This window comes from Ixodes scapularis, unplaced genomic scaffold (genome assembly GCF_016920785.2).
Source record: "Ixodes scapularis isolate PalLabHiFi unplaced genomic scaffold, ASM1692078v2 PGA_scaffold6__148_contigs__length_123643588, whole genome shotgun sequence".
In the NCBI taxonomy this organism is placed as follows: domain Eukaryota; kingdom Metazoa; phylum Arthropoda; class Arachnida; order Ixodida; family Ixodidae; genus Ixodes; species Ixodes scapularis.
In genome coordinates, this window is record NW_024609881.1 from 97,240,518 (window position 1) to 97,262,831 (window position 22,314).

At 47.3% G+C, this 22,314-nt stretch overlaps 2 protein-coding genes across 3 annotated transcripts in view; one reads left to right on the plus strand and one right to left on the minus strand.

Moving 5' to 3' along the window:
• The window catches only part of LOC8034502 (NADPH:adrenodoxin oxidoreductase, mitochondrial), a 28,768-nt gene extending 20,742 nt beyond the window's left edge, over nucleotides 1-8,026 (minus strand). Inside the window, exons 1-6 of the mRNA XM_040206918.3 lie at nucleotides 7,862-8,026; nucleotides 7,266-7,446; nucleotides 4,862-4,954; nucleotides 4,166-4,288; nucleotides 2,541-2,585; nucleotides 293-463 (exon numbers count right to left, since the gene is read on the minus strand). Of these exons, the coding sequence (XP_040062852.2) occupies nucleotides 293-463; nucleotides 2,541-2,585; nucleotides 4,166-4,288; nucleotides 4,862-4,954; nucleotides 7,266-7,427 (594 nt within the window). The 5' untranslated portion in view covers nucleotides 7,428-7,446; nucleotides 7,862-8,026. The remainder of the gene's footprint in view (nucleotides 1-292; nucleotides 464-2,540; nucleotides 2,586-4,165; nucleotides 4,289-4,861; nucleotides 4,955-7,265; nucleotides 7,447-7,861) is intronic.
• A 222-nt stretch (nucleotides 8,027-8,248) lies between these two features.
• Nucleotides 8,249-21,220, plus strand: LOC8034503 (rho GDP-dissociation inhibitor 1). Of its 2 annotated transcripts, none has more exons than XM_029972179.4 (5): nucleotides 8,249-8,347; nucleotides 10,280-10,501; nucleotides 11,015-11,098; nucleotides 14,219-14,359; nucleotides 18,746-21,220. In XM_029972179.4, the coding sequence occupies exons 2-5, from the start codon at nucleotides 10,324-10,326 to the stop codon at nucleotides 18,943-18,945; spliced, it is 603 nt and encodes a 200-aa protein (XP_029828039.1). In that variant the 5' UTR covers nucleotides 8,249-8,347; nucleotides 10,280-10,323; the 3' UTR covers nucleotides 18,946-21,220. The 2 variants fall into 2 exon arrangements, with proteins under 2 accessions (XP_029828039.1, XP_029828038.1); XM_029972178.4 differs by having other exon boundaries at nucleotides 8,259-8,347; nucleotides 10,320-10,501.
• The last annotated feature ends 1,094 nt before the right edge of the window (nucleotides 21,221-22,314 follow it).

Consider the following 22,314-nt stretch of genomic DNA (forward strand, 5'->3'; position numbering starts at 1 on the left):
AAAAGGTCCACTTCCAACACAAAAAGAAAAAGAGCCGAAACACACATATACGGATGATCGTGAAAAAAAGCAACAGCATTTTAGTTAATACAACCATCGAAAACAGTCGAGCTAAAAAATACAACCCTAAATTATTCCTTAAATTTCAGTTAAAAAAAACACATCCTACCGTGAAAACAAAGAGCCTCTGATGGCACAGATTGTCCTATGGACAATTTCAAAATCGTGCATGCCATCAGGGACATAGAATTCCCACCCGAGACAACGCGCCACACGCTAGCAATGGACGCACCTGCAGCCTCTCGGGCGACGACAGTAAGATGCGTGCCACGTCCAGTGCCACGTTGCCATGCCCAATGACGACCGCCGTGTTGCCGGACAGGTCCGGGTTCACGCCGGCGTCGGCGGGGTGGCCGTTGTACCAGCCGACAAACTTGCGGGCACTCAGGACGTTGGGGAGGTCCTAGACACACACGCACACTCGCACGTTAGGCAAAGGCACTACACATTAGGCTCATTAGTACACGAGGCGTCGGACAGGAGGGGGACCGGTGGCATTGCAGCTCGGAGCGCAAAGAGCAAAACCTCATGCTGCAGAAACCGTGGATCCTCGGTCTAACTCCCCCCTGCCCATTTCGACCTAGATGTGCATTGTGCCGGCATGCAATCACGTGATCACCACTACATAATGCACATAAAGAAACACTAAACCTAGGAAAAAAAAGTTTTTTTTTCCCTACCCGGTTAGAAAAAGGTTTGTCGCAAAATAGAAACATTTTTCGCCCAATATTTATGTTACAAAACTAATTTTTCGAATTGTGGGTGACACCAAAATTGTACCCCTGTGGGATGATGATGATAGCATTTGTATCCGCAACTATTGTGTGCTCTGAGGTGCAGTGCAGAACCCTACATTGGGAGAGTCTGGCCAATAGGCGTGGCGACGAAGACTCTGGAGAGGAGAAAAGTGAAGAGGGGGAGAGAGACGAAGGAGCGAGAGAGGAAGGAGGGAGCAAAGAGGAAACGACCGCCATTTCGATACAACACGCTTTAGGCATGTTGCGTCGACTTCTTTTTCGCCTGAAAGCTTGCGATCAAGTCAAACATTTAAAAAACATCATTCATTAGCTTTTTAACACACCGAAGAATAACACTGTATCATTTTCTTCCAAGAGCGAGCAAACTAAATGGAAAGAAGCGAAATTTGGATGTCAATCCCATGCATTCCACCAGACAAACGAATGAAAATCCTTGCACAGCTGGGAGCAGCCAGGAGTTCACGTGCATGCGCTCGTGCCTTGCACTCTGTGCCGTGGGCTTACTAACTCATTCAGGAGGGGGGCGTTACGGCGGCGAGATCATAAGCTGGCCAAACTCTCCCAATATTGGGGAGGAGGAGCGACCATGACGCCCCAAGTGGTTAACTTTAGAACTACACGGATGGGGACAACGAATACAATGACTCAGCACTCGGCTGACATAACCGAACGCGGCGTCAGCGTTCGGCTGGAGTTCGTGTTCTCCAGTGAGGGGGAGGAGGGGCTCTTCTGTTTCTACTCCGGCCTGCATGAACAATGCAGCATGCACGGTCCCAGCTCCGCACAACAGCCGAAGTGGGTCAAGCTCGCATTCTCTGAGGATAGATCCGGCACTTAACGTTGCTTCGTCAATTGTCAGTATTTTTTACATTAAACTGTGCCCCACGCCCTATTGTAGAAGACGACATGGACATGCCCATAAGGCCTGTGAGCATGTGTGCAGGCCTTGTGTTAAGTAAACACCGAGGGTGGGGATAACAAAGGGGTCAGAGCGCCCCTTATACCGTAATATACCAGGCAAGCGCCCACTCAAACTTTGGAGATAATTGCAAAACAAATGGGGGATGGGCACTTCTCCAGTCATCAATTTTACATATAAATGTACTGCGCATATTTTCTCAGATCCTACAAATTTGGGAATGGGCACTTAGTGTGGTGTGGGCGGATGCACGGTATTCTACGGTAGTTCAATCTCCTGCCCAATATGGCTCTGGTCCAGCGAACTCGGAGCGCACACTAGTAGGGTACAAACGCTATCATCATTATCCCACAGGAGTAAAATTTTCGGTGCAAGCAAATCGAAAAGTTTGTAATTGTAAAACCAAACATGGGGCAAAAAAAATTTTTTTTTTTCCTGCGAACATTTTTTTTGGGATATAATAATCTTAATTAGGTAGAACATTTTTTTTTCTCCCAGGTTTAGTTTTTTTTTTTTTTTAAGAAACTCAGGCTAGCGGTGGTACTGCACTGGCTAAATTTCTCATCTACAGCAGATGCCAAATGCAGGCTTGGGCTGATTCTGATCAACTGAATTGCCACAGTATAAACAAACACACAGTAACATTTATTAAATAAACAAAGACGCAAAAGGAAAAAAAAAAAAAATATCCATGCTATATCAGAGGGATGCCTTATGGGACAACAATTTAGCATTTAACGATGAATATTTTAACACAAACTGCTGCAGGCAATCCCATACCGAGAAGCAAACACGATGCTCACCTCACCCGGAATGCCCAAGTTCTTTTCTTGGTCAGCGCCGTACGTCTGTGGTTGAGGGGAGGGTGCCGGTAAACGGACATGCACGAAGAAGGAAAAGGGCATCAAAGAAATCACGAAGAATAGACGGGCAATCAACACTCCACTTTAAATGGCTGTTTCCTCGTGTTATCTGTGTAGACGCTTATTCTCCAGCTCACCGCAATCCCCTCGCACCTCGAAACCAAGAGAATGCTGTAGCTCCTCTGACAAAACCTTCGATTTGTGTCTGCTGCAACTAAGGTGCTTTAAATGCATTTCTGACTGGCGAGTCTACCTCATCTCAGCCTTGTTCACTCGCAACTTTTGAAACTTCGTTCTGTTTGTCCCTTCCTTTTTCCCTTGTCTTGGGTTTTTTCTAAGTATGAACATTCACCAGCTAGCCTGCGCCACAACTTTTATTTTTGTTGTTCACTGGTTCTTCCTTTACGTGGTACTTTGATTGCACTTTGCTCCACACTGGCTAGGTGGCGCATGTTGCCATCCAATTTAAAAAGTCCAACCGCATGCAGTCGCCGACCGATTTTTCGGACATAGCAGGGACCGAAAAAAATGTCTGAATAATAAAGCAGTCTGAAAAATCAGCAGAGTAAAAGGTCTTTATTAAATAAGCGGGCTTAAAAAAGCCGTCAATAGTGCCTTCCTTCAGGTTATGCCTTTGCTTGCGTTCGGCCATTTTCTAGTAGCTTGCGAATCACTGCCTTCTTTTCCAGCATTATGGTTGAGTACTTTCCGCTCTTCTTAGCGACACTTCGCAGGACGTGAAGAACAGATGGGGCCACGACGTCCAAGCCAGCGTAGTCCGAAAACATGATACAGTTGAACCCCAATTTAACGAAACCCATTTTACGAGTTTCCCGATTTAACGAACAAATTCAGATTCCTCGCGCAGCCTATCCCGAAGAATGTCTTTCTCGACTTTACGAAGTTCCCGATTTAACAAAGTAATTAGGGGGTCCCGGTGACTTCGCTAAATCGAGGTTCAACCGTACACCAAGACAAGATAAGAGGAGCAAGTCCATGACTGCAGAATGGCGAATGAACATAGCAAAATGGTGACAATGATGACGATAATGACGCGCAGTTGGAGAAAAGAAAGCCTTAGCATAGCATCACCTAATGGTAGGACTTAGCAGTACTCATGTAGCGTCACGAAACCAAGCCAATGCATGTGAAGCCAACATAAAATCTAGAATGGCGGCTTCTGGGTGGTGTTTCTTGCCGATAACTCGCAACGATTTTGTCCTAAAGGTTGAACTTACGGACTTTAAGCTGTCCGAAACATCTGTCGTGAATGTGCACTATCTCTGTCAACCAGGTCACGGTTCCTCCCTTAGGTGCGAAATATAGAAAAAGTCTGAATTATAGGCATCCCAAAAATCAACCGGTGACTGTACGTCCGCGGCAGATGCGCATTCGGTGCTGGACGTGAAGCCCAAGAGGTTCGGCTGTTGGCCGATGGAAACTCCTGCAGTCCCAAGCTTTGCCACGTGCGACGTTTGTCTGCTACGCCTTCGCACAGCAGATGATGTTGCAGACGATGAAGTGTTCCACAAGGGGATCGTTATGTGACCAAGACGAAAACTCACCAGCACAACAGCATGGTAGGCCTTCCTGAGGTCAGCGAGCGACACGTCAAGTCCCAGCCTCACGTTGCCGTAAAAGTGGCAACGCGGATTCTTGGCGATGTTCGTAAACGTGTGGACGACATTCTAGACGCTCGGGAAGGAAGAAAACAAAAATTAGCCAGTTCCTCGACGTGTCCCGCAAATTGATCGAGGCGACAGACAAGGCGATGTACAGATTCTGCTGCACATAGAATATGTGCAACCTTTTTCCGGCATTGCTCAAAGCTTGGCAAAGGTGAGAAGATTACAGTGCTACGTGAAGTCGCAATTTTCCCCTCTAAATTTAGCAGGAGAACCGTGACACGGTCACATAGTGTCAGTGTTACGTGATGCCCCAATTTCCCGCTAAATTTAGTGGAGAAACTTTACTGCTTAGTTTATTCGGGAAACGCTTCCCGTGACGTCGCAATTTTAGAGCTAAATTTAGCAGGGAAAAGAATTCATGCGGCATCACGCGACGTGATATGATGCCACAATTTCACGGCTAAATTTAGCGGGAAAGTTTCTTCGCTGCAAACCCTGGCTAATAGTGGTCATTGACCCCAAAACGACGTGGCAAGATAAAATCAAAAACAGCCTGGCACATTCTATGTGTCGCTTCACGAAGGAACGATTGCTTCGGTAGCGCCACTTTTCTCGAGGGTCTCCGAAACTCACCTTGACTTCAGGGTGGTCCGGAGCGACACCAAACCGGACCAGTCCAAAGGGAACGGGCAGCCCTTCGTAGATGTCCACTGTGGCACCGGGGTGCTGTTCAAGTATCGGTTCAGTTAGCGCAGGCAGGCAGTGCCCCATTCCAGAAAGCGAGCACCAAAATGAAAGTAGTTGTGAACTTTAAAAACCACTGTGCTAATAACGATTCATACAGGTAGGTGCAAGTCAACCAAAGATGACTCACTTCGACTTCAGGACCACCCTGAAGTCAAGGTGAGTTTTGGGGTCCCCCAACCCTAGATAAAAATGGCGGTACCCACCGACAATGGAAAGGGGCTAATGCGTATCATCTTTTAGAACGGGTACGGTACAGCTTAACCTTGAGGTCAAATGCAAAACAGTCCTACTAAACTTATTTTATCAAGGTGGGTTTGGTTATTGCATCTGACATTACTCTACAGTGCTGGCAATTTTTTCCACGTGCAGCCCACTTTGAAGCACCAGTTGGATTCTGTAGAGTCAATGTGGTAAAGACAATGCCCATGGCAGTTAAAGTCACCAGATCCTAGGAAAGTAGCACCAAAAGCTCCGTGTATAGTCGCCACCTTGGTTCATGGAATGAGCCATTTCTCCTCGACCTTTCCATTCTTGGTGAGCCGACCTAAATTTGCTGGTGACGGACAGCTTTACAGAGATGTCTCTTGAACACCGTGATTTTTTTATTCACACATCGGCAAAACAAGTGCTATCTTTGCACCGCTTCCAGATGCAGCAACGTGCTTGGCAACATAGAAAAATAATTTTCCTGTCTTTAAATATGCAAGAACAACAATACCGTTGTAAGAGATCTGTGGAGATAATAATAATTGGTAAGTGAATCGTGTGCACAGTGCCAGACGCTTATGTTGTAGAGGAACTCTTTCACTGCAATGATGCTCCATAGTGATCTTGGCACGACTGGTTCAGACCAGCTTTTTCAGAGCTTCAAAGATTTGAATGGGCCGAAATGGCGATTGCCATGGCAACTGAGACCAATCAGAAAATCTCCTTGCTATGTTTGGTCGTCTGTATGTTAGCCTCTGTTTGTGTCCAGCTAGCAGGCATGGAAGAAAATGGCGCTACTTTTCCAGGATTCAGAGACCTTAAAGGGGCCCTCCGGAGCTTTCTGCGATTGTCTGTTTATGTATTTATATTGCGTAGTAGGTGCAAGTTAATATGTATACAAAGTTTTAGATTACAAAACCGTTTATTAAGCAGATGGCGGAAGAAATATATTGGGACTATTTTCTCCTGGAAGACAATCCCCCATTCCCTGCCCCTCGCTAAAACTTGACCAATGGAAATGCTGCATCTCGCGGTAAATGCGAACGTTATTATTGCAACACTTCTTAAGCTTGTTGTAAATTAGAGTTTGAGAAAAACGTAAACTGATTGTGGTGCGGGAAACATAGTCCGCAATTATTGCTCCAAAACCAGCGAACTATGTTTTCTCCCCGCAAGCTTGTTGCTAGGGGGTGATGCGTCGGCGCGTCGGCTCGTCTGCTTCCCGGGGCGTCTGCAGGCGTGCGTTTGCGGGACACATGTTCCTTCTTCCCGTGGATCCCGACTTCGAAGCCAGCTTTGCGATCCTTAGACGTCAACGAGTCAAACTTTTCCTTGTCATCTGTGGGATGTGACTGCGTATTGCAGTAGCAGCGCGACGGCGCGGTGCGACGAACGACGACTGCCGAGCACCAGGTCCGGGTACCTTGACGACGGTCCGCGCGTGTTCGAGATTCCTCCGCGGGTCGGCGGTCGGTCGCGTTCGTGACGCACAGTGACGAGTGACGCCGGAATCCTTCGCTTGCTATTGGCTGACGCGTAAAGAGATGCCCCTCCCGTTTTCCGGGGCCCTCTCAGAAAGGGGGGCGTGCCGGGGACTTTGATAGCAATTTTAGTAGGGAAATCCGCGGCGCATGACCGTAATTTTATGATTTTTAGGATCCTTAGGGCCTGTAGATTGAGTTACCACCATAAATAGACCATCGCAGAACGCTCCGGAGGGCCCCTTTAATGGCAAGTAGACCACATGCTAAGCAGGTCAAATCGAGTCAGAGCTGTCTTGTGTCAAACCATCCGGTGTTTTATTATCGACTTTCTAGCAAGCTGTCACCATTACCTATCTCCTTTTTAACATCCTTATCCCTTCTGCCCTATCTCTCCTGCCTCCGGTTTTCTCATATTATTTTTAGGAAAAAAAAAAAAAAAACAGTTCAGCTGTTCAGTTAGATTTGAAGACTAGGTGGCGCAAGCTGTTACCTGTCACTATCATTCATTCATCCATCCATCCGTCCATCTATCGTTGCGAACATTCGACACGATAAAGGATCAAAACAAAAGCGAAACACACAAAGGCGGACGCACCTACTTTGAGAACTTGCTGTGCCGTGTAGAACCCGGCGGGACCGGCGCCGACGATCGAAACCTTCAGGGACGAGACGCCACGGCGCTCGAAATGTCTCCGTAGACACCATCGTACCGGCTGGTTCAACAGCGACAGTTTACGCGGAGTCAGCGAAGCCAAAGTCATCGCGTCGTCCTTCAGTCGCCTGCGGGGACAAACCACAACCCAGCTCGTTTTACAAATACTTCGGCCGAAACAGCCGACACAGGTCCACAAAATAGGCACAGAGATACAAACTTTAGATAACTACGAGGTTGAGATAACAGCTGACGACTGTGCCTGTCCATCGGACACAATATTTGTTTTCGAGATAGGCAATCGACTTGATTACCGACATAGCCGAGCTGTCACCGCCGTGATTCATTTCTCTAATTTGGCTGCGGAGTTCGCAGGATCAAAGTTTATGGTAAGGTATTACTTGAAGGTCGTGTATCATTGGATTTAATTTGAGCATGCACACATGGTTGTGGTGTATGTATCGCTAAACGAGCGGTGGTTAACACATGATGTGAAAAGAGGGACACTTCAACCGAGGCCTTCGCCGCTGAAAAGATACTTACCGCGTTTAAAATCGGTCTCAATCGCCGTTCGTGACTGACAATCTATGCAATGTTTCCAAAACGTTTAAATTCATCCCTACCGACGGCTGCTCGGCACCGTGCTGCAACCGCTGAACTGGCTGAAACTGCACTCACTGCACACCGCGAGTTCTGTTGTGTCACTCCGCGCTCAAAATAAAAGTAAAACAAATATTGATAATGATTCATTAAATGAGACATATAAATAAATATATACGGTTGATTTAAATCATAAATTAAGGTAAATAAGGTGTAATCGTAATTTCAACAATCGGGTCTTTCTTAAAATAGCTAAAATAAAATAATTAATTGAGTACAAATTTCTGCAGCGCTTGCACAGTGGTTCGCGACTCGCCGGAAGTCGATAAAACTCCGCCATATTGGAATTTCACACAGATTGGGTGTTGGTGGTTTTTGAGCGTTTCGCCTTCGCTTGCGTTTTGTTCTGTTTTTCTAGCTCCCGACCCGGTGAGTTCGTCCTCGAAATAATTTAATTTACCTACAAATTATAGGCCGATGCAGTTTTTAATCCCATCTTTCAAAACGAAGCGCTCTAACACTGCTACCAAGTTTCTCGGAAAGTTGATCTCGATTTGCCGTTAGTTCAACATCCGGACGCCGGCTCTCCGCAGCGAGTTTTCGTATCTGAAACAATCTCGTACGACTTACGCTTCTGAAGTAAAGTTTTAGATGAAAATTGCACACCTTGTAAATCAGTATTGCGACTCGATTGCGTGTGAATGCTAGCTGCTGCTGCCGGTAGTTATCGTGGTCCAAAACTTCGTGGGCGTTGAAGCGTCTTCGATGGAATGGCCTAAAATATGCCCGAAAATGCCTAACGTTCGTTGGCTTACTTAAATCTGGCGTTCCCCCCCTCTCCCCCATTTTCTAGCGCTTTTCGTTGTTCGCTTCCAGCCCGCAATATCTTTTCTGAGCGTTTACTTTGACGTTTTCATCGGTGTTGACGAAATGTTGGTCTGGTGTGGACGTTTTTCGTTGACTAGCGTTCGTTCGTGATCGGTGATTCGACTCCGTGATTTGCAAGTTGACTCATGCCATTTGTGAGAAAGGGCGTTGTACTGTATAGATTTTGTTTGGTTCTGAAAGAGGGTTAGATGTAACGTTTTACTATTTGAATGCGTATTTTGATTCTTTTGCTTCGCGTAGCTGGTCGATGCGAGTTCTTTTTTACACAACATGTTCGTTTTTTTCTAAGGGCACGAGAAATGAACAAGCAAAACGTTTTCCATAAGCGTAAAATAAAAAAAAAAAATAAAAAATACCCCCCTCCAAAAAAAAAAAAGAAAAAATCAGATTTAAATAAAAACAGAAAGAATAAACATAGGGACGGACAGAACAACAGTGTTGTTCTGTCCGTCCCTATGTTTATTCTTTCTGTTTTTATTTAACTTCACCAACGCGCTCACGTCGAACTAAATCAGATTTATTTGTTATAATTTTTTTTATCTCCAACTTGAAATTGGCATGATTTTTGCAGCATGAAGTTGAAAACTGGTTGGTAGTTTGGGGTTGGATGTAAGAGAGTGCCAGGTTACATTACTGACAAATCGGCATACTTCGTAGCCGCCACCACCACGAAAGTATTGTCACATGAGCAATTGCTTGCCAGTACTTTTTGCAAATTCTACTTTTCCCTGTGAAAGACAGGTACGGGTGTGACCTTGCAGAGTTGGTAGGTTGTTTATTTACCTTCGTGAAGACTAACCAGCGTCATCTTTTGACGTCATTGCACCTCGAAAAGTTCCTTCCACTCTTCGACGATAGTTCTTGGAAGGAATGGAAAAGCAGAAAACATTCCGACGAGAGAAGAGGCAGATTTTGCTTGGGCGACTCACTATCTCCAATATATCGGAATGTGCTATTAAAAACTCTGTCTGGTCGAGAACAAGTCTGCCGTTACATTTCTGCACGCACGCCTGCAAGGGAACAACCTACGAGACCATAGCTCCTCCGGCAGTCCTGTCGTTAACAGTCAAGAGGAGCGGTGCTTACCAATCTCCTACGAAACGCACAATCTGTGCCTCCTCCCAATGAAACACTATCCTGGCAGCCACCGAAGAATAGCTCGGACTTAGCGCCAAATGGAACAGCCCGAGCTGGGGAGGCCGCTCACTCAAACTTGAAATCGCGGCTGGACCGTGGACGACGCATTTTTGGCAGTCTCCTATGCGTCACAGTCTGAGGGGATAAGTGAGCAAGCGGCCTCCCCTGGGCAAGCGGCCTCCCCTGCGCAGGTTGTTTTATTAAATACAGCGTCGTGGAGGGGTTCCTCGGTTGTTGCCAGGTGCAGTTTGCCTGTCCTGTGTAAGCTTGGCGAGCACTGTACCTCACTCGCCTCATCCGGCTGACGGACGCTCTGTGTCCTTTGTATGTTCAAAGACTACACCGGCCACTTGCTGAAGTCGCCTTGGAACTGCAGCACGATGGCAGACGACAAGCACACTCTGCCGGTGGCGGACGACGACGAGGACAGCCCGAACTACAAGCCACCCGCAGCCAAGAGTCTCAAGGACATTGTGGAGGCGGACAAGGAGGACACCTCCCTGCAGAAGTACAAGGAGACTCTGCTGGGGGCCGCCACTGCTGCAGCGGTCATTGTCGGTGAGCGACCCTTCGGGTTTGTCTTCGGATTGCGCTCGACTCTGTTTCGCGGATGGGCGTGTAATCGTGTGGGCTACGGGCTCTCCGTGTGGGTGTCGCCTCGAAATCGGTTGGATTTGTTTCCGGATTGCGCTCGAGTTTATTCGTGGTGACATTGGTCTAACCGATACGAATGATCACTCCTCCCCTTTCCCCAAAATTGGTGTACAACTAAAGTCAGTGTCTGGCTAAGAATTTTAGTAAAAACTCCACCTTCAGCATGCGGTCCTTTGCCTTCTGTGGTACTTTTGCCGCTCATGAGACGGTAGTGTAATGAAGTGAAACTTGATTCTTAACCTGTCACCAAGTGTGTTGTAATCACCATGCACGTAAGAATCGATTGATGTTTAATTGAGAAAGTTGAGCGCGAAAGGGTTTGGCGCAATGAAGTCGTAGGGCGAAGCTCGCTGAACTCTGAGCTATTTGTGTCCCGGAAAATAGAGCGATGACCTTGAGCCGTCGTCTTGTTTGCAGAACCGGACAATCCGAGCTGTGTGCTGGTCAAGAAGCTGGCTCTGGTGGTGGAAGGCAGGCCAGACGTGGTGCTTGACCTGACAGGTGCGTCTGGGATGACCGGGAAGTGTCGTAATGGATGCTTCTCACCGTTAAGACAATGCTTTCACTGTAAAGGTAACTTGACATATAGTTAAAGGGACCATGAAATGACCTTTTTACTTTTTCCAGATAACTTTTACATTAAACCGTCAATGTTCACTGAATGCCGAACAGGCATCCGTTTTCGTCTCGGTTTATTAACTTCTACACAAAAAATTATTGAAATATCGACTTTTTCATTCTCTCCAACTGACCGCAAAAGAAGCCGTGATGTAGACCGTTTCCAAAACCGGAAGTTCTCTCGGCAGTAGGAGAATGGGAGTGTTAGCGGCAACGAGTTGGGGTGCGCCGGTAGGTTTTACTGCGCTGATGTCATTGACGTATTTCCTGAATCCGCGCCTCTCATCGCCGCATCGCAGCTGAGCGAAATTCAATGAGATATGTTGCGCTACAGCGACAGCATGGGACTAGTCCCATACGCCGGTATGCCTGTTGGGAAGTGCAGACTCCAGAAGTCAACCACCCCGTCATTGTTGGCAGAAGGGCCGGCCCGTGTCAGTCGTTTGCAAAGCGACGTAGATGGCGTTTTTCGCGGCCTCGGAGATGCAGGAGCGAGCCGACGTTAAAAAAGATACGTTTGAACTACGAGTGTCAGCAAGAGCCACGTAAATACCTGTTTACACTCGGAGCGGACGCGCGCGCTTGATGGAAGTCTTGTATTCGCGCTGTTTGTAAGCGCTTCGAGACCGTTCTTTTACGATTGCAACTCGATACTGGCGCGACACTCGGCAAAGAAAGGTTGGACCGGGGTTGTACGTATACCTCCCACGAACTGTTATAGCTTGACAGTGACGTGCAGTCTGTCAGAATAAAAATGGCATACCAATAACAAAGTGTACATACCGTGTTACGAAGGTAATCCATACGGCGTTTATTTCAGCTCTATATCACACAAAACAAGAAGATAGAATCGACGAGAGTCCCTTTTCGACGAGTGTTCGTCAACACTGCCTCGGAAAACAAGGGGAAGAGATTGACCTCACCTCTTAATCTAGAATTGAGGTCAGTGATCAAACTATAATACGGGAAGGGTCCACAAGGGTCGCGCGGGCATATTCCACTTAGCACGCCAGCCGATCGTAGGCAGACGGTCTTGCAACGAAGCAACGCAGCGCCGAGTCGGAATGCCTGCTAGGCCTATACGCTTCGTCGGAGTCGGTGGATCCAGCGTTCTTGTTCGTCGTGGTCTGTTTTAAGTACTGTTTTCTTGCTGCTTGAAGTCGGCACGCGCGGGAAGAACACATAGAAAAATAAACGTTCAGTCAGTCAGAGTTTTGAGAGGAAGGAAAACAAAAAAAATAAATGTTCGTCGGTCGCCATCAATGGTCGCCATCAATGGTCGCCGTCACCCAAGTAACTGTCGGCCCTGCCCTACTGCGCACGCGCAGTAGTTGCTTCGTTTACCACATGATAGATGGCGCTTGGCTCTCAGCATTATCAAATTTGGCAATTTTCGCCACACATCTCTAATTATGCTACAAAATGTGGATCTGAATATTATTTAACAAAACTTTTAGGAAACATTCGCCGGCTATTTATTGTTTACGATCGCGGCGCTGGTGAGGTAGGCTCTTACCCAATAGGCGACCTGGATTTGGCTGACGTGCTCCATATCCGCGGATGCATCGTAGTGAACAGGCGAAGGAAGGAAGGCGCAAAAGAGTCCAGTTTTCTTTTAAAAGTTCTATAGCAAATAATTTTTTTTGGCTCCCTATTTTTGTGTTTTTGTGTTTCTTTTCACACCTTTTACGACGTGCGGGGGATGAAACTCGATTTTAAAATCATTTCATGGTCCCTTTAAATCATATAAAGACACATTTTAATTTTTTTTGCTTCAATTATATTTGTTGTCACCTCATGAAAAAAAAGCATGTTTTGTACTAGGTTCAAACGCCAAAAGCTATGCTTTTGGAGCTTTTGGCGTTTGAAACGTCTACGTTTTGATCAGATAACATATCTAGGGTTCCGTGCTTTCGGATAAATCTGAAATAATCTGAAAGCACTAGCTGGTAAAATTTTCTTTGATTCGAATTTATCCGAATTGGGAACGATGTAAAATTCAACTCAGAATTTCAGAGAATTGGTAAGCTAACGAAAATAAACTTGACAAACCCTGTATGTTCAGCGAAAAGTAAATCCGAAAAACACCCTCCGGGTTTTACGTGAAATGGACTCCGAAAACACTGAATCCTACACATACCTAATTTAGAATGCACCTATACATGTATCAATTCTCCACAAAAAAGGATAAGTCAGTAATGCTCCACGAGAAATCTGACTTTTTTTACTATGGTTCTTGAGGCGAGGGTGGGTATAGCGCGTAGCATCATGCAAATTCTGTTGGGCCTAGTCGCAGTTAACGACCAGCAACTTCCGTCAGTCCCGCAACCGTTAGAGCGCCCCTGCTGCTGCAGCATAAGTCGGTATCATTGTTGTCACCGACAACAAACTCCCTCTTGCTCTCCCTTGCCAAAACACTGGAGTTGGAGAGAGAGACTTCGAAACGATGGGGGGGGCGGTATGCATTCAAAGTGCACGCTTAAAATGTCATCTCATCAGGACATACTTTTCAAATGCCACGCAAGTTACAACAAATTATGTCGCCGTAAATTTTGCCGGCGAGCATTTCCCCGATTTTTTTTTGATTTATCCGAAAACGCGGAACCCTAGATACGTCACCTTATCTAGACGTACATGTTCGAGACTCCCGGTGCATTCAAAGCGGTAACAAATCGCGTCGCTATAGCCGGCGCATCATGCCGTCGGACGTCGCGATCCCAGCGATTCGTCGTAGAAGTTCCGGCATAAGGTAGCGGCGAATGCGCCGTCGACGAGGCGTCCCAACTCCGGGTCGCCGAAGCTCCCGTGCACTGTCATGCCGAAGGGTGACCTACGGCAGAACAGACACCTGCCATACTTGGCTCTGCCGCCAAGGTCGCGGCGGGTGCCGGCGCGATGCCTCCGCGACGTCGGAAGGTTGAGGGACTGCAAATGGGGACGCGGTGAATGGGCTGGTTGGAGTTGTGGGCGACGGCGACTGACGGGTGCTGGTGTTTCCGACAGAGGACCTGGAGCAGCTGAAGAAGCGCACATTCACGGTGAAGGAGGGCATCCAGTACAGGATCCGGGTGGAGTTCTTTGTCCAGCGGGAGATCGTCACGGGCCTCAAGTACGTCCAGAAGATCCATCGGCACGGATTGCAAGGTGGGTCCGGCTCTGCCCCCCCCCCCCAACTCCCTCCACTCCCCTCCCCCCCGCCCCCGTGTGCCTCGAAAAGTGGTCTCGGCGAACGAACGAGGTCGGGGAAGCTTTTTGGTTATGGGAAGTGCAACCCTAGTGATGCGATTGCTGTGCCAAGGGGCTAACCCTGCTGCATTGTGCTACCTTTTGCCAAAATATGGCTAATCTGCACCAAGCCTGTGCCAAAGGACAAATTTCAGTCGCCTTTCAAAACCGAAACTAAACTGTGTTCCGTAATTGAGAATGCGTCTGTTAGGGAGCTCAAGAGGCCGCCTGTCGGAAAGTACCCTGCATCAATCGTCCATTCGGTCTTGCATGGTTTTCCCGCCGTCTCGCGTTTCGCGCTCTCTTTATCTCGTTGGTCTCGTCTCGCGTCTTTTTTAAAATATTTTCAACGATAGATGCGGGTGTGTGTGGACGCTACGCTAGCATGCCGGGTCGCCGCGGAGGAGCTACTTTGTGAGCTGAAGCACTCGCTCCTGAAAGCAACTGCCGTGGGAAACTATATTTGGTCCCTGCCTTCCAGTCACCATGGTCGCGCAACGTTGGGTGTTGCCGTCTCCACGTCGCTGCAGACATGGCGCTTGCTAAACAAACTAAGTACCGCCGTGTGCTCATCAACATTCCTGTTCTTGTTTAAATCATAAGCTACTACAAAAGTCCCTCTTTAACTCAAAGGAGTTAAAGAGGGACTTTAACCACGAAAGGAAGTTGATGAAGAGAAGTGAGCTTAAGCGAAGAAGGCGACGTCTGCACAGTGAACCCGCAAAGCGCGCTTGTTTGTCTTGAGTTCAGTTGTTGCACAAAGTGCTCTAAGAACTTTTTTACTTTGGCTCGCGATGTCTTGCATCAATGCACTCAGGTTTTTTCTTTCTGTGTGTTTAGCTTGTACCTTGCCTGCTGGCCTGGCAAGCACGCGTCGCCGAACTTTTTTTTGTCGTATGCTGGACAGTTACGATTTGCATACAATTTTGGGAACCATTTGGCGACTGATTGGAGTGGCACGATTTCAGTTTCGATCGAACAGCCGTTTTCTCCGCTCGTGCAATGAAGCACATGCAACTTAACTGCAAGCCTGCCGAAGTTGCCCTCACGTGCATGCGAACATGATTGCATGGCAGAGGCATCAGTTGGGACACTTTCAATCTATTTTTTTCGTTCGCTTACTTTTGACGCAAATCTGGGACTTCGGTAACCAGTAAAATGGTGGCAAGCAGCTTTTCGGAATTGCTCGGCAATGCCTACAGCATTGTATACTTGTGGGATGTCTCAGCAGTAAAAACACCAGCAGCGAGTTCCGTCACATCAGAACTCAACACAAAGTGCCCTTCGTTTGTCCAGCACTTAAAGCGAATATTTTTATTTTGTCAATATCTGCTCCAAAAGCCACTTTTGCTGCTCCAAAATACTGTTTTTGCTGCTCAAAAAGCCGCTCTTACTGCTCCAAAACACTGTTTTTGGTGCTCCAAAATGTCTTGGGCCAATCACATCACTGCAACCCCCATTGGGATGGCGAACGTACGAAGAGCGGCGCTTGCGGTTGGAGCGTGCATGCAGTTTCTGCGGCAATGACTGCGGGTCCCTTCACCCTTGTTGACGAGTGGTGCCTCCCGGCAACAAACAACACTTTTTGTTGTTTGTCGTCCACTCTGGGTTGCCGACTTGCCGACACCCATTACTCCATTTCCACCATACTACAGCTTTGCTGCTTGTTCACCAGAGTGGAAAGGCTGTTTTATGTAGTGCTGTGGCAACAGTCTTCATGGATGGATGGATGGATGATTCCGGCTGAGCCCTTTGGATCGGGCGGTAGCTTACACCACCTAGCCATTCTGTTTTACCATTTAAGCTTAGAATATTCAAATGGAAAAACCATATTCACTCCGCACTGCAAAGAAAGTGAGGCTTTATAGAACCCCCTTGCCATCAGTTAATAAGAAAATACCTAGTTTTCTCTCACTTTCTGCCACCATTCACTTAACTACAGTGCCACCTAGTGAAAATACACACAAATAGTTGACAAGAAGAAGTTTGGCACGCACCGAGAACGGAAAAAGATATGCTAAGTGTTTTTTCCTTGCCACTAATATTTTACCATAGGTGACTGATATCGTGTGCGCAGATATTACTGACATTTAGTGATCCATAGAGGTTGTGCAAGGATCCTGCGACTTTTGTCTGGTGTTGCGCACAGGCAACAAGGCTGTAACTTGCAAGTTTACCTTACAATTATTTTTTTGGCACCAATTTTTATTTGATATTTTTAAACATTAATATCTTAGAAAACTAATGTTTTAAGCACTTATTGTACATCTCGTCAGATAAGACTCTTCTTTTTATCCGTGGGTGAAGCCATCGCTTGCAACTCGCCGACAAGCGCCTTTCGTCAACCACTTTACTCAGCAGAAAATCTTCCCCAAAGGGGCGTGTCGCGATCTTTGAACTCGTTTTTAACGAGGAAATAAGCTATGCGCAGTTGTGGTTTTGCGTTTGTTGGGATGCTTAGCATCTAGATTGAGTTGTCACTACAATAGGACGATCTCAGAATCGACTTCAGTGCCCTTGTAACCCTTTAAAGGGGTTATGACATGAAAATTAAACGGATAGATTATTCTTGAAATGGAATGCTCATAGGCTACTTAGTATATACACCAAGTTACGCAATTTTTAGAGCTCTGATAATTGCAATATTCAATTTACGAATTTTTATAATTTTCATCTGGCGACCAGGCAACACTGCTCAAGTTAGTCACACCATGGTGTCCATAAACCACGTGACCATGAACACTCTCTCATTCTAGGCGCCCCCATGATCGCCCAAGCTCTTCTCGTCGCGGTACGAACAAAATCTCTCAAACAGCTTGGTAAACTGAAAGCTATTCTCGCTCTCGCCCCCCGGCCGGTTGACCTTCCACCCTGCATGCGCCCGCGGGATATTCACGGACAACGGTGACCACGGCGAACTCGTCGTCGCTGGAGCTCGTCGCCAGCGGGTCGCAGTCAAAATGAACAGCTTCCAACATCTCTTGATAGCAATCACTCTCATCGCTGCTGCGATCAATGTCGAACACTTCGACAAGGCGATCGATGCCGTAGACGTAATCGTCACAGACCGGATGCTGGAAACGTGGAAGGTAAACGAGGAAGCTGAGAGTTGATATGCCAAGAGAGCCGAGTCTGTGAGTGCGTGCAAGTAGACACCGCGCTGGAGGCTGGCGACGTCATCAGCCTCCAGGTCCGCCCGGATCTGCCCCTCCGAGGGGCCCGCATATAAATCGATTTATCCACGAAATTATTGCGCCTTTTTCAAAACGAATTTAGCTGGATTATAGGAGCATACAATGGGTCCTAGCAGTATAGTTATGTCATATTTTATTTTTGGCGTGTCATAACCCCTTTAAGTGCCTTGGACGAGCTGAGCTCGTCCAGTGTTTTTTTTTTGGTAACCCTCAATTACACGGATGAGCTAGGCTCATCTGAGTAGTTTGCGGTGCTGATCATAGATGGCAACACTCGTTTTAGCTAGCTCATTTTTTTTTCGCCGCTGCTGATTTTGGCATAATAAACTTTTGAAATTTTATCTGTAATGCTGGAGGAATAAAACTTCTAAATAAAAATATATGGCACTTTTAGGTTACTTTAAGAAAGAAAAAAAAAGGGGCACTTAAAGGGATACTACAACGAAATTTTGGTGGTCATTATTTGGTCTATATATGTTCAAAGGAGCAGTATCACATCGAACACACCGATATCTTGTTTAAAAAGTCCCGAAAAGGAATTTTAAAATGAATTAAACGATTAGCAAAGAGCACGTGGTGGATTTTGCTAACGCATCGTTTGTAATGCCCGTCTAGGAACCTCGACAGCTAGTGACGGTAACTGTGTCGCCTCCGGCCATGGCGAGAGAAGAGGGGAAGGAGGAAATCCCCTCTCCCCGAGAATCTCTTTTGTGTGACCCAGAAGTCGCTATTGTCCCCCTACAAGATTATAAAAGATTAACCCGTCACTTAAAATTCGTACAAAGGCAGCCGCTTCGGTGGCTGGAATGACTAGGCCATCCTCTCAACGTCAGCCTCGCCGTAGCTTTGCTCGTCGCGAGATGAACTACGTCACAATTGCTGGGGTGTCGCATGCTCTCCGCTGGCTGTTCTCCGAGCGCTTGCCAGAGTGGGCCGTTTATAACGAAAAATACAGCCATCAGGCTCAAAATACAAACGTGCGATTGTCATTTACGGATATTGTGGATCATATTCAACCCATTTTTGAACACGACGGGTATATTTCAAATTTAGTTGAAGTATCTCTTTAAGAGGTTAATTGACACATTCGCTTCTGCTTTTGCACCGGCAGTGGAGAAGATGACCCAGATGGTGGGATCGTACGCGCCGAAGACGGAGATCCAGTCGTTCACGACCCCGCAAGAGGACATGCCGTCGGGGATGCTTGCACGGGGCACTTACAACGTCAAGTCTCTCTTCACGGACGACGACAAGCACGAGCACCTCAAGTGGGAGTGGACCTTCGAGATCAAGAAGGACTGGGAGGACTAGCCGACGGAAGGATGCCTTTTGCCCTCCTGCACCGCCGTCGACTGTACATAACGGAGGCGCCGCCGCCCCGTTTACGTGATTCTGCTGTTTTCTTCTTCGTTTTTGTCTGTTGCCGTTTCGTTTCTCGGTGTTCCATGGCCTTCTCCTTCGTTTTTTTCTTCATGGTTCCGTTTAAGTGATTCTAAAGCTCCCTAGTTTGTCTTTCAGGTTGTTTCCGTAGGTCTATAAGAAACACTGCCCCGTGTTTACGGTTTACGATTTTCTCCCTTCGTTTATTGTTTCTCGTGGTCTTGTTTCCGTAGGTCCACGGTTTCCCACAGTTTGGGGCAAGACTTTCTTAAAGTTATTATTTTTTTTTTATAACCCAGAGGGAAACAGTTCTATGCAAACAAGTTTCCGCAGGAAAGCTTTTTCTTGTTTCTGTTAACTGAATGCTCCCAGTTTTCCTTGAACCGCTGGCTTGGAGAGATTTCGTGGCAAGCCGACGGTTGCTTTTTGAGTGTGAACGGTGGGATGTGCAAGTCTTGAGTGCCGGCAGCACAGTTTTGTCAACGGCTTGCCAAAGACGTCGTCTTTGCTCGGTTCGAATCTCGCTCACACGACTGTTCCTGGGTGTAATACGACTTGTTAACACGGTGAATGCAACGCAATGTTTTAAGGGACCTTCTTATTCGCAATTGGCTCACAGACGTCGGGCAGTCCCGTGCCGCGATTTTGTAGACTGCGACGTCGTCCACAACGGAAACCGAACAGAGAGATGCAACTTTGTGATAACTTTGTCGACGGTCACATTGCCGGGATTGTGCGAGAACGCCCGCTACTCTTTTTCTAACGCCATGCCGACGTCTGAGTGTGCCAGGTTTACGATAACTTTTGCCACGGACAGTGGCGTAGCCAGGAACTTTTCAGGGGAGGGGGGGACTGAGGCGGTTGGGATGTCCACGAATTGGGGTGCGGAGGGAGGTAAGAGGGTCAAACTGCACGTGTATATTATAAGGCCGGCTGTGTTTCTGGGGGTGCCGAGTCCCCGTAAGCCTCCCCCCTGAATACGCCACTGGCCGTGAAATCGGGGTAACGCAAGCCGTAATGTCTTGCTGATACGTTGCTGTTTTGGAGCCGACCTTGTCTAAGGCCTTTGCTGTAGCCAAGACACGGTCATGTGTCACCTATGGTTGCTGCGCACGTTTGTCTTTGCATACGGTCGTGTCGCTTTGTAGGCGGAAGTGCGACGCCCGATTCTGCTTCCTCTCCGAGGGCGACGTTGCCATTTTCGTGTGTTCTTTCTTCGTTGGTTTCGGTTCTGGTTTGCCACGTCTGCGAGGGCTCGGAGCGGTCTTTTCCCCGCCACGTGCTCCAGTTGCCAAATGATTGAAGTCGTCCGCCTTCGAAGCTCTCGCCCGCAGTCTTAATTTGCTGCAAGCCGCTCGTGCAAGCGTCGTAACAGTTTTGTCGGTCCGCGACGCGAGTTAAGTCTGCACAGTCTTTTGAAATAGAGAGAGAAGGAACTTGTTGTTCACAGTTTGCTCACAGTGGAAACAAAGAAACAGAAATGCGCACACAGTGTTCCCTCGTCTTGCAGGCGCACTCTGAATGAAACCCACACGCCTAGAAGTGTTGCGTTCGTCCAGCACCTAGCCTTGACCCGCGTTGCGGCGACCTTGTCGTCGCAACGTTAGCCTTTGCAATGCTTCCCATTTTTACTGCACACAAATTTTCGTATACAGTCTAACGTTTATATGTGCCGCAACGTTGACAACGCAGAGAGCAAGTCGTCTGCTTTTTGCGCAGCGGTTGCGGTGACGTTGGAACGACGCCAGAGCTCCGATTGGTTTTGATTGATAGTGGGTAGACTTCAATGCTAGATGCCTTTCGGTCTACCCACTATGTTTTCAATCGGCCAATAAGAGCTCGGCGTTCCGACATCGTCGCAATCCCTGTGCAAGAAGCAGACGAACTTGCGCTTTGCATAAAGAGCATCTAATCAAATGTCGCACGGAGAGTTTAATGCGAACGGTGTTCGCCACCTCACCCCTCTACCGTTTTGTACGTGCCTTAGATGTGAAGAACCACCTATGGTGTCTGCACATTGCATTTGTAGATCTGCACACGTGCGTGCACACATTGGGACGACAGTATTTTGGAGATACACGTTTTGATGGCAGTTCTTTCACGGAGCAGAGAACAACGAGGAATCCTTTTTTTTTTCTTCTGGCCATGCTTTGCAGATGAGCTGGTGTGTACCTCCTGTTGCAATAAACAACATATTTAAAATGGATTCGTAAACTCCCTCTCATTGCTTGGCTGTTGCTACACTTGGGATTTTGCTGAAGGTCAAAAGTGCAGGTGGCAAGCAACTCGCACCTTTAACCTTTTATATGTGCTCTCGTTGAAGCGAAGTAAAGGGGACTGCTTTTTACTGCAGCATCAAGACTCCGACTGCGTGTATAGCCACGGCTTGTGCCATCTGTGCCAGAAAGCGGTCTCAAGGCCCGCTTCTGACGGTGCAATTTCTCCCAGCAACTTGACGTCGCAACACCAGCAACATGGGGCTGCCTGCGTTCATATGCAGCAACCAAATTCCTACAGTTTGCTATTATGATTTTTCATATGATTTTTCTTGCGCTAGTTAGACGTGCAGTTACACGCTATAAACATGTTTTCATATCTTTAAGTGGCATTGAGAATACTAACTCATCTTTCCAAAACTATTTATTCCACAAAACAATTCATTTCTAACCAGAACCAGGTCTTTAGTTGTCATCACCACCACAGAAGTGTGAAGTGAAAATATTGCGTCCACAATTGGCTGCTGCCGCTTCAAACATTTTCGAGTTGTTCGAGTTGCTCATCTGTTTTGAGCCGGACCCAATGCCAGCAATTTGTGTTGCAGCGCAAGAATCTAGAGAAATCTAGGAAACAACTTGCCAACAACACCGAAATTGCCGACAAAATTACGCCGTCTGAAGCGGGCCTTATCCAGACCGAGATGGGCAGGGGCGTGGATTGAACCCAAGATCTTTGGGCTCTGCAGCGAGAGCTTTCAGTCCACCTGTTCCATGCTATGATAAATACACATGCACAGCCATGAATGCCCCATCACGTAGTAATACACAACCCACGTTGTCTAAGTCTATTGACTACTCCAGCATCGCTCGACAAGCGACGAAGTAGAGAATGATGCGGACACTGTCTTTTTCTTTGTATCTCGGCCTCTGAAAACACCTTTCCAACATGATTTCTAGAAAAAAAATTTTTGGCTTTCCGATTGTGTAACTGTAGAGCACTCTGGTGGGATTCTGTTCAGTGTCACCCGCTCTGCTCTAGAAGAGGAGGAAAAAGAAGAGCGCACGCCGCCCCGAGAAGGCGGTG